Source organism: Metopolophium dirhodum, chromosome 6 (genome assembly GCF_019925205.1).
Source record: "Metopolophium dirhodum isolate CAU chromosome 6, ASM1992520v1, whole genome shotgun sequence".
Lineage (NCBI taxonomy): Eukaryota > Metazoa > Arthropoda > Insecta > Hemiptera > Aphididae > Metopolophium > Metopolophium dirhodum.
In genome coordinates, this window is record NC_083565.1 from 39263140 (window position 1) to 39275872 (window position 12733).

Consider the following 12733-nt stretch of genomic DNA (forward strand, 5'->3'; position numbering starts at 1 on the left):
TTCAGTCGTTGAAACCAGACCAGACCCGACCGTAAACGTCTACACAATAATGTTTTATGTTGTTATATTGGCTGTATTTGGATTTATTCTATGGGCGCCTACAACCAGTAAAGTAATAAATTGTGATTGAAATAATATTTTAATATTCGGTGAATTGGATTTTAATATCGATAACATTTTTAAGAAAATATTATTTATAGTGAATGCATAATAATATAATTGATTGTAAATACTGTCCTCATATTGTTATTATCGAACAAAAGACTAACTAAAAAATCGAACTATCCACATAGAATACTTACAAATCAAAGGTGGTCAAGTTAATAAAAATAATTAACTGTGACAAGTTAAGTTAATTCAATTAAATTGTCTTTAGTTAAGTTAAAAGTTAACAAAAAAAAAAATTAATTAGATTATTTTATAATATATAATTGGTAAAATAATGACCAAAATCGAAAAAGAGTCATCGAATCAGTATTGTCTAGTTGATTGCGAATGACAGGAAAAGAAAATTAACGTAACTGCACGACAGTAGTAATTAACTATACAAAGTTAAGTTACAACAATAACAATTTTAACTGAATAAGTTAATAAGTTAAAAACAAAAATAATTAACTAGTTAAGTTAATGCCCGCCTTTGTACCAAATGAAAATATTATTTGGATTTTGGTTGATTTTGGGAGTTTGGTTTTTAAGGGTTTTTTGTGGGTGTTTTGGGCACTTGTATGGGAAGGGGGTGAAGGCCCCGATATAAAATAATAAAAACGATATCAATATTCTGTTTGAATGGTCGGACTGGTGGTCGTTGTCGTTCTTTGAATTAAAAAATAAACCGATGTAGTCACTCAGTTAAAGTCTCGTCACGGTCGGGTAGGATCATTCGTATAACTACTGATGCCACGGACTGTAGGCGAGTGCAGGGTGAAACTTTCTGAAATCGATTGCCTCGTCGAGAAGCACAAACTGGAGATGAAAGGGCATGCCAGCAGCAGCACAACTATTATACCTAGGTTCTGTTGTTTCGGTCTCAGAACCTGTGTACAAGTATAACTATGCACGTCGTCGACTGCTCATCATCCAAACGACTTCTATTCGTTTACAAACGCATCGAGACAATTCTTTGGGTGCCCGCAGCTGAACGGAGATAATATTATATCGTAATAACATTGTACTACGGTAAACCTCCCGACCACACTGCTAATTATTGGAAAGCTCGTGACCAGGTACCTCTGCGAGTTAGTATACCTCAGACCCACCCGACGAAGACGATTAAAACTTTGGGTCGTCCTAATCCGACGGCGGCTAGCTCGACATCGGAGATTTCAACGAATTTCGGCGGTGAACCGTTTCGTTTTAACGGCGGCGGGCGAGAGAGGCGTAACCACCCCCTCCCCTATCCCTAATCATGGTGCCCGTGTCAACGTTTAAAATGCGTTTTTGTTCCCTTTGTCGTATTATAATAACGATATGAACATATTATTACCGCGGCTGCTAATGTGCGACACAAAATAACAATAACGTAATTCCATCTGGTATACCAGCTATACTTATGTATACCACGATGTTCGAGCTGCGTGCGCGTAAAATATTATGATATAGGTACTAATAACGTCGTTAGTATAAAATGGATTAATTTTCTCGCTGCTAATTGGTTGTTCGTTATTGATGGAAAACATAGGGCGAGTTTATCGGATTACGTTTTGATTTCGTTGAAACCGAGCGGGGGACCTGTCCATATATTACATCGTGTACGGCGTTATGCGCGTTTGTCTACGTCACATTTAATACTGTTTTCGATACAGAACACGCGCACCGGCGGAATGTGTTTGCCGCGTAAAACAGGCGATCGTCGGCGGCGGCAGGTTTTCCCGGGCATTTCGGCGATGTGTGTTTTTGGCAACGGCCGCGGTCGGCGAGAGGACGAGGGGATCCGCGTCGGGCGTGCTCTCGCCCGTTCGTGTTCGGCAGGATTAAAATTGAATATTTTCCGCGAAAATTTGAAAACTAATAACATCTATAACGGCAGTGGCTCTGGTACACTATATAGGTAGGTATGACTACTATAATAATAATAATGCGCTCCCGCGCTCCATCGAAAATAATTAATAAAATAATTACACTCGCGTCGTATTTCACCGAACACGGCGGCAGCAGCGGTGTCGCATACGCCGTATAACTATGTGTACAATATGCATATAACTCGTTGGTATATATTTATACGTTATATACATAGGTATTCGGATTTATGTGCGTTGTAACAATATGATACGACGACGATAAATAGTGTGCAATATAATAATTATTTTGCGTATGTGTTGTACACAGGTACGCGCGCGACGCCAATGACGACGGAATTAATTTCAACGTTTTATCACATCCGCACGGTCGGGTCGGGGGGGGGGGGGGGGTTGGAGGGGGAGGGTGAAATACGTATTATTTTGGAAAATTGAAATATTAGTGTTGTACGGGGGGTCGTGGGCGTATTCGACTCGCGTTGACGGCTAAAACTCCGTTTTACACGAATCACATGGAAATAAACCTTGTTTATTTGAAATAGAAAAATAACGTATAGGTACTATAATATTATTCTTCAATTAATATTACGTAATCGAGTACGGGTGTGAATCGGTGTACCCGCGGTGGCTATTGTATCGGAAAAACAAAATATGCATGTTTTTCAAATAATTATTTTGGGCGGGGCTTGAAACCGGTTGAAAAAAATTCGGTTTCGATTTTGTACACCGGTTTTTAATTTTTTCAATTTTGGTTTCAATTTTCTAATACCGGTATTAGGAAATTTCGGTTTCGGTTTCGATTTCGTATACCGGTTTCCAATTTTTTTTCGGTTTTGGTCTTAAATTATAGTTCCAGTTTTCAACTTTTTCCAGTTTCGTTTTTGATTTTGTTTTCGGTTTCTGTTCTTGAACTGTTTATACCGGTTTCTAAAATCGGTCTCGAGCCCTGGATTATTTACGTTCATTCATAGTTTATTAATTTATTTGAATCTCGGGATCACATTCGAATCCCATTTTGTGTAAAGTAAACTTTCCAAAATGTTCAAGATACCAATGATTTTCAAAAAAATACCGTTTTTTAAATTTTATATTTTTGGTTTCGGTTTTGTTTTTGTTTGCGGTTTCTGTTTTTTAACGGTTTATACCGTTTTCTGAAATAGGTTTTGAAACTAAATTTTTATAGGTTAGTACCAGTATTACTTTTAGTAACCTACACCTGTTATAATAATATCACGTTTTATCCACCGATGAAATATACAGTTTTCCTTCCGTCAATACCCATCCACCCATATATGTTTTAAGGTGTAGACTTTCAATCTATGTCGCTGAGTTTGGCTACTATTGCTTACACTTAGCTACAAACCGGTGTACACCAATATAATACGCCATTGACGACGGAATTGATTCAAACATTTTATTTACATCTACACGGTCGCGACGAAATATGTCTTGTTTTCGAAAATGTTAATATCAGTGTTATAGGGTAGTAGTTCAGATAGTTGTTTTCGACAATCGAACATACGTTAAACCCCACCCACTCGCGTTGACAGCTAAGGATCGGGTGTTTTTGTTTTAAAAAAATTGAGTATTATATTTGAACCATTTTATACGAACTAAAATATACCTGTTATATAAAATATAAAAGAAATAAGGCGTAGGTACCTACTCTTCAAATACACATTTTGCACAAGTGTAGATAGGCGTACCTATTGGCATAAATCAGAAAAAGAATCAGTGTTGCTCGAATAATTTTAGGTGACCTACCCCTCATAGAAGATTGTTATGCCTACCGATGAAATAAACTATTTTTCTTCTATTGATGCCCACCTAACATCAAGACTTGGACGCTATGCTACACGCTGCACTGAGTGTACTTACAAACTGCGCCGATCACCTACTTTACGTATGACATGGAATATTTTTTAGATAGGGGGAGGGGCAATGTAGGGTAACGCGAGCCAGAACTTACGTTAAAACGTAAAAATAAATGATTAAACATTGAATTTTGTAGGTGCTTTGAGATTGCATTTGATTGTGAAATTAAAAAAGTGAGATGATGGGGAACCCCTTGATTGTACAATGTAGCAGTATATTTTAAACACTTCGGCGCCACTGTCCACATGCATACTCGCGTTGACGGTTAAAACTTTGATGTTGCATTTTTAAAATTTGTGCATTTTTTCATTCTTTTTAAGATTCTGAGTGGAACGATAAATGTTTTGATTTTACAATGATGTGTGTTTTATTAATTTATTTTTTTTGTTTTTTTATTTTTGAGTCTTTGTACACGATAAGTAGTCGAAATAATGCTTCGATTTTCAACTTCAGTACCTTGTTCGATGGGAAAGTTAATATTGTCCGTGCATTCAGGGGGTCAAATTCTAAAATTCCCAAAAGTTTTCAAAACGCAAGGAAAAACAACATAAAAATTAAGGGAAAAGGGGAATTTTTACCCAAAATCAGTTTTCCACAAAATCGATTTTGGTTTTTGGTGTAACTCTAAAACAAATGAACGTATATACATGACATTTTCACAGGTCGTTTATATTTGCATTTTCTATACACGATAAAATATTCAAAATATTTTTATTTGTTTTGAACTGTTTAGGAACATTTTCAGTTTCAAATTGTATTAGTATTTTTTTCTATGAATGTCAATAAAACTTTGTTTGTTGAGTAAAAATACTTGAAAATTTAATACAAGGATCCTACTATATTGTTACAAAGACATTCGAAAAATATTAAAAATCCTTAGTCACAGTATTTTTTTATAAGCATTTAAAGTTCAAAAATTGACAAAATATTGAAAAACCACGAAAATTAGCAAATTATTTTGAGTTAAGAACTCATAATTCAATAATTCAATTATTTTTAAATCTAAAATTTTAAAATGTAATACAAAGTTCCTTATAAGATTATCTACTTTTATCAAAAAAAAAAATGTGTGTAAGAAAGTCAAATTAAATTTTTATGAGCGTTTGAAATTCAAATTTTTACAACATTAGATCTTCACTCAATTTCTCATGTAGCGATTTTCTTATTTTATTGTAATTAAAAAACGAATGACTTAATACTTGAAAATTTGAACTGAATGTTTATATTGACATTTTTTATACACCATACAATTTCGAAAATAATTTGACTATTTTTGAGCTGTTTACGGACATTGTCAATTTTCAATTTTCTTAGTTTTTTTTCCTATAAAATAATTCAATAAAATTGTATTTGTTGGGTAAAAAAGCGTGAAAATTCAATGCAAGGCGCCTGATATATTGTTACAATAGCAGTTGAAATATATTAAAAATATATAGACACAATTTTTTTTTATAAGCATTTAAATTTTGAATTTTGACAACATTTTAAATTTTAAACAAGGTTCCACGTGAATATGTTATATAAAAATTACTTTATTCACAATAATATCATCAAATATACTTGGTAATATCATAGGCTGACTTACCGTTTTCGTTCAGAATCGTTTTTCTTATACAATGATATTATATCATTGAATTAAAATGTAACACCATCCATTACAGTGACCCGCTTGTAACCTCCTACTGTACAGCTGACCGACATCCACTTACTCACTTTTGTTTTTATTTAAACTATTTTTTACAAACTACATGTTTTATTTAAAATAGAAAACAAGAATTAGTCGTCAGTTAATATGCTTTGTGCTCAAGTATAAATAGGTATTCCTACAAACGATACACGAATCGTTTGGTATTAGATTTTTGAATCGACTTTTAGCCAAAAGCCTGTGATTTCTGTCAGCGTTACCTCGTCACTATTGTCCCCGCAACGTTTTCTATATCATGTTTATTGTTTACATGACTGATAACACATTCATTAGACAACTCTTCACATCCAGTTGATGGCAGTTTACTCGAACTATTTGTCTTTGCTACGACGTGTAGCTGTTCCTTTTCACGCGCGTGTAATGTATACCCACCCTGAAGAAACTGTGCTTACTTTGCATTATAATATTATCATGCGCAGTGCTGATTTGGTCTCGTTAATAATACCTACTCACTCTCAAAATACCTCTCAATATGAGCTACACAGTAATATGACGTGTGTGCTGATAGTCGACTAGCCAAGCATTTATCCATTTGTCCGCGTCTCATAGGCGTTTTATTATATTTTAATTTTAAAGCAAGTATGAGCAGGGTCGTTATGATTAAAAAACATTGTCTTAAACAACTTGTTATTAAACACGAATTTAAAACATTTGTTTTAAACGTTTTTTTCATTGTTTAAAATTAATAAAACAGTGTACGATCCAAGTAATCATTGTGTTTTTTGTTTATTATTAACTATAAATAATAATAGACATCCTTCAGAAAACAAGTTAAATGTTCAATAATTATATATATTACCATCCTTAACTTTATTTTTTTTTTTTTTATTGACTAAATTACCAAATTCAAAATGTTTTTTACTTATTAAAATATACATAAAATTATAATGTCCACTTACGACATTTATTCAGAAAATATTTAAAACACATTTCAAATACTTTTAAGATTTAAAATAAGTAATAAATAAACTGTGAAACATATTATAGTAGTACATGGATTTTTAGAATATGATAAGTAAATTATAATATATTAAATAAAAAATAAGTTTTTTTAAATATACTGTTTAAAACACTGTTTTTAATTGCTTACAACTCATACAATTTATTTACACAAAAAACATTTTAAAACAAAAAATACAGTTTATTTTGTTTTTTTGTTTTTTAAAATGTAAAAACACGCCAACTCTGGTATGAGTATTTCAAGATAGGTATGTAGAAACAATTTACAATTTTAAAATACTCATAAATAATCCGCTTTAAAATTAAAATATAATGAGTACTCTATGAGGTGCCCTGGTTAATAGTCTTACTTTTCAGTGTTTAGAAGATGTAACTTCACTCTAGTTTTAGACATTTTAATAATTAAAAAAACCCACAAACAAACAAAGCTGATAATTTTCTTAGCGTCAAGTTCGATAATAGTACGATTTACTCTAATTTTTTAACTCATGAATTCAAACGTATCTGAAAATGTACAACGCTACGCGCTCGTAAGACGGAGGGCAACAATATAAATGCCAGTTTTACGTCATCTTAATAAAAATATTGAATTCACGTCTTTATGCTAATAGTTGTATTTGAAATTTTTTTTACAAAATATAAAATTGGATCTATTAAATACCTATATTCGGAAAATGTTTTGAATTCATAAAATGTTGATAGGTTAGTATAAATTAATGTCAGTTTCGTGTAATCATCATATCTTATACAAACCTATGCGAATTGACTTATTAGTTATTATTCTCAAATTTTATTTTGGATTCAACGACATTTTCGAAAAAGTCTTCTGCTTCAAAATGTATACAAAAAACAGTGGTTGTAACAAATGTGTTTGTATTGCATCATGTATGCATCAATAGGCTTAACAATCGAATTATTTGAAAATATAAACTGTAAGTATATACATGAAAATTCTGTAAATTTGTATTTGAATAAATAAATGAATAGGGGGAGGGCTTATATTTTTATTGAAATATCAATACTTTTAAAACGTTTTTAAAATTGAATTTTCCTTACTTTCTTTGTCGTTTTTTGAGCTAAAAATTATTGGCTTTAATGGTTATTATTATAGTAACAATGTAACATAATATAATATAGTTAACTGTTCACTTGACATTTTTTTTTTTTTTGTCAAAGCTTCGACATAAAAATTAAATTGAACTTTGATACCAGACAGTATTCAACTACAAAAAAAGTATTTACAGGATTTTATGTCTGGTGACAACATAATACGATTCCTTTCATTTATATTTCACAACTGTTCTAAGTATTAATATTATATATTGTTATAAAGGTGGACAATATAACTCAAGTTGAAATATTGTATGTGCAATAATGTAAGTTGATGAGAATAATTTGAATTTTTAAATATTATATCTTAACAGTTATATTGCATTATATTTACTTTACATTAAAAGATAAACGTAGAACAACAATTGAATTAGTAACATACGTTGATGAATGGCCATAACGTAAAATTGTTTTTAATTAAAAAATACGTAAAACCATAATAACGGGTATTGACGAACAATACGAACCAAATATATTGTTATAATCTACAAAATATGTATTATTATTATTGTTATGATAGTATTTTTATATTAAATTTTTTTTATCGACTAATAAAGAGAAATACGCATAAAATGTAAAGGGCAGCGTAAAAATAACCTACCTGTATTATATACCTAGATAGTGTTTTTTTCGTTTAGATAAAATGATTTTTTTTTATTTACGGTGCTAAAAATAAGAAGTATTTAGTGTACATAGGTGAGGAGAGTTATTTTTTTGTTTTGGATTTATTTTTCATTAAATTATATTTTCAATTTATTATTATTTAATTTTTATTATTGAATTATTGTATGATTTTTTTTTTACTACACATTTGAGTATTCAATCAATGTCAGTTTTATATAAAAAAAAAAAAACCTGGGAAAAGTGCAGCTAACCACAACAATAAGTACATATGATTTGCGTTTGAATTTAGGTCACAGTGCGCGTAAATAAAATACATTTCTTTATTGTTAGTTTCATCCGGAAACCTTTGCAGTCCTTTGTGTTAAAAAAACATAATATCCATATGATGTTCAACGGAAATAATTATTTTTCATATGGGACAGGTATATTAATATCGGTATATTGTTCATTGTTCGGGCTTTTGAAGATATTATATTATATTTTATAATGCATTTTTCTTTTATTGCGTTTGAAAAAAAGTGAAAAAATACTTTTTTTTTTTTTATTGTCATAAAAATATTGCGTGGAATAATATTATACATATTATTATGACGTCATTTGAAAACAGTACCAACTATAATATCAATAAAAATTCAGAAATTCCTCATATCGCGTTGTCAAATAACATTCATTATGATATAGTCCACTAACCATAATATTGTATATTTATAAAAATAAGAATATTTTAAACAATAATTATGAGACTCGATAATATTAACGAAATATGTGTGTACCTAATCTATAAAATAAAAATAAAATGCTGTCTGTTGGACCCGTTGTATCATCTGAGAACGGGCGAATTGATTTGGCTCATTAAAAAAAAAAAAAATGTTCATTATTTTAGTCTGAATAAAATTTTTACGGTACGAAAAATTAGAATAGTCAACCGAAAAATTGGAAAGTTTGGGAAAAACTGAAAGGCTTTTTTTCCATGTGATATTTGTATAGATATGGTTGCCATTGGGTATTGGTTTGTGGTTACATATTATAATATAATAATAGAAGCGAATCAGTAGAAATGAATACATTTTTTCCTTAATGTTTGCCACAGGTTACAAGATATGATGCGATTCACCAGATTTTATAAATTTTAATTTTAATATGTGGTCACTATATTTTTAATCAGCGTTGGTTTATCTGAGTTTACAGACTCTGCAAAAACTACTGGACCGTTTTCAAGAATAAGTTGTTGGAATAAATTCTTTGGGGCATGGAGGATGTTAATATTTATTATTTGTTAAACCACAATATGTAGTTAAAGGGTATAGCTCAGACTGAGTGGTCACACATTGGTTACAAATTATGTAACTATTATAATTAGAATAAATATGCCATTGATTTTTATTACAAATATATTTATAAAAAAACATAATCTTTAGCATAGGCAACGGTGGGCGGGACAACTAGTATAATATAATATAATTATATTCAATAGATTAAAATATATTTTAAATACAAATCCTATAATTTTTCAAAAAAGTTGATCGTAAAAACATTTATTAGTCTTGTAATTTATTTATGATTTTTTTTTTTAAATCTCATTTTTGATAAGTAAAAATTATCCAATCGTAAAAAAAAACATTTTAAAATCAAAAAGTAAAAACTTTTTGTAAATATTTGATGAGATTTCTAAATAAGTACTTGTTAAAATCTAAATATTTTTTAAAAATGTTTTTACTTTCAAATTAATGTGTCTTACTTAAAAGTTTTTTTTTTCAAAAATTACAAAAAATAAACAACTTGCATCAGGGTAAATGTTTTTTCAATTGAACGATTTCTAAAATGCCAGATTTAAAAATTGGCTATTTTGAAATGTTCAGAAAAAACTTTAAATCAGATTTAAAATTTTCGGTATGAAATAAAAAAAAAAACATTTCATACTATACTTAACGTCTGTAAACGAAATAAAAATTAAAACATTTCGATTGGAACAAAAGTTATTTAATTCATCAGGTATTCTTGCCATGCCCCGTAAAACGGGTTTTCCGGTAAAATAATAGACCTAATAATAATATAACAGCAAACTAGGTAAACGGCGATCGATACGTTTCTGTATTCGTAATAATATTAGTTTATTATTGTAACTAAGACGTGAAAACGAATTAATTTTTTACTTACAGATTCTTGGATCATGTTCAGCGTGTTTGTAGCGTACTCGTTTTGCGATTGCATTATCAAGTTCATCATACTTTCCCTGATCGATGACACGATTTCAGACCCCGTCGTGGTGTTTTCCAGCAATACAGCTGATCCCAATAAGAGGACGAAGAACGAAAACACATGTACACCGGCGTTCTGAAAGGACAAAAAAAAAAACATTGACTTTCATACAGAGTACCTAGTATCATATTTTTATATTTTATACGAAATATTACTATCAATTATACTCGTTTTATCGCCAGCTACGCGTTATGTCCATTTTACCGAAAAAAAAAATACGGTTTCGTTTATATAATTTTATCTGGGAAAACGGATTTTACCCGTTTGTGTCGACAACGGTTTTTCCGTAGAATCAGATTTCAATAATTTATTTTTTACGAGCGGCATTGATTGTTGCGTTTATTCGGTTTTACTATTCATTTTTGCTGTTTAACGCGGCGTATCGTATAGGCAAACAGGGTACATACATATGCTTTACATTAAAATAATTATAGTACAAAGTAGTGTAGCAAAAATTATATTATTGTCAAAGCAGGTTTAAATTGTTTATTTCGTAATGGAAATGATAACATATATTCACGAGAATGTCATAATACGCTCTACACGTCGATTGCAATTTTAATTAGTATTTTATCGTATCGACTCCATCGAATATGCGTCCATTTCCAATCTGCTAAGCGATATTCACTTAAACCGTGATGATTTTTTTCTTTTTGATATTGCATGTTGTAATCAAAATATGGTTTTTTGGAGTTTGTAAATAAACTTTAAGACCATAATATTAGGTATATTTGAATATTGTAGATTTATACGTTCCACTTAATGATAATCCAGTGATAATATAAATTTCTTTTTATTCAAATAGGAACCCCTTTTTTAAACTTGAATTATTCGGAAGTTATTTTTTTTGAGAATTCTGATGTGAGAATTAAATTAAAATTTGAGCAAGTAGTATTTGGCTTTGTGTACTAATTCGTCAATGGTAATGGGTGAAGTAAGTATTTAGGCTTCAAAGGTTTGAAAATGTTAGAAATAAATTGATCTTTCAATATAAAAAATTTGTAAAATTGATCCAAATATAATAAATACTACATATTATAATAATATTACATTTAAATTATATTTTTTTTGTAAAAATATTTTTGATGATTGTTATCCTCGGTATAAACATTTTAGTAACTTTGAAACTACTCATTAGAATTTCGATTTAGATACATCCACATTTTCAAGGAAATCATCCATTAAATATTTTGAAGTAAAAAAGGGGGAATTTGAAATATAGAAGTCATTGTATCGACACAGGCTCAGAAATTTGAAAATATGAAATTTAAGGTACACTTTAAAAATCAGAATTTGAATAAATGTTTTATTAAGGGGAAAAATGGGGGGGGGGGGGGGGGTGCATGATAAAAACATCGCAATGCGTATTAATTATTATAAATAAATCATTTATTACGAAGCAAAATGACCATTATTTTTACCGTCCAACCGGAATCCGTAGAGTTGAACGACGTGTTCATGATCAGAATAATATGATAAAAAAAAAACGAAACTATATAGTCGATTAGGTAGGTACATTTTGTAAATTAAAATATTTTTTTTCTCCCGACTCCTATATTACGCTATTATTACATTGTCAGCAGAACGTTTTACCGGTGGGCAAAACAGGTGAGCACCCCCTCCCCGTTTCGGTAATGCGTTTCACCCCATATTATGTATAATTCACGGGACGGAAATCTGTCGTCAGATGGTTGCTGCACTTAGTGTCATCTCGCCCCTGCGGTCGTGATCGATCGACACGGTTTTCGATACATCCGCATGTCGTCGCACACATCAGCACATGTCAAGTTAATAACAGCTTAGGGTGGGTTTTGGGGATGTGTGGGGGGGGAGGAAACGGCAATTACCCGGCGATATCACGCCAGATAAAACTATTGAGACAAAAAAACATTATTTTTGTACATAATAATATTATGTAAATAGAAAAATAATCTCAAATATTACCAAGCGATTACTCAATTCATTTTTAAATCGAATGGACGTCGATTTTGTCGGATTATATTTTATGACCTTAAATTAGTAAATAAGTTAATATTGTGATAAACAACTATACAGGTATAATATTTCTTATGAACGCCGGTTGGATAGGTATTTTGATGATCACTGCCAATGTAGAACAGCTGATATTATATTATTAAACGACCGAATCGTTGTGTTGAGTATCATCAAAAAAAGTCGATTTTTT

General features: G+C 30.6%; 1 protein-coding gene across 1 annotated transcript in view; it reads right to left on the reverse strand.

Moving 5' to 3' along the window:
- LOC132947813 (tetraspanin-2A) overlaps positions 1-12008 on the reverse strand; it is a 67979-nt gene extending 55971 nt beyond the window's left edge. Inside the window, exons 1-2 of the mRNA XM_061018043.1 lie at positions 11970-12008; positions 10447-10623 (exon numbers count right to left, since the gene is read on the reverse strand). Of these exons, the coding sequence (XP_060874026.1) occupies positions 10447-10623; positions 11970-12008 (216 nt within the window). The remainder of the gene's footprint in view (positions 1-10446; positions 10624-11969) is intronic.
- Between the last annotated feature and the right edge of the window lie 725 nt (positions 12009-12733).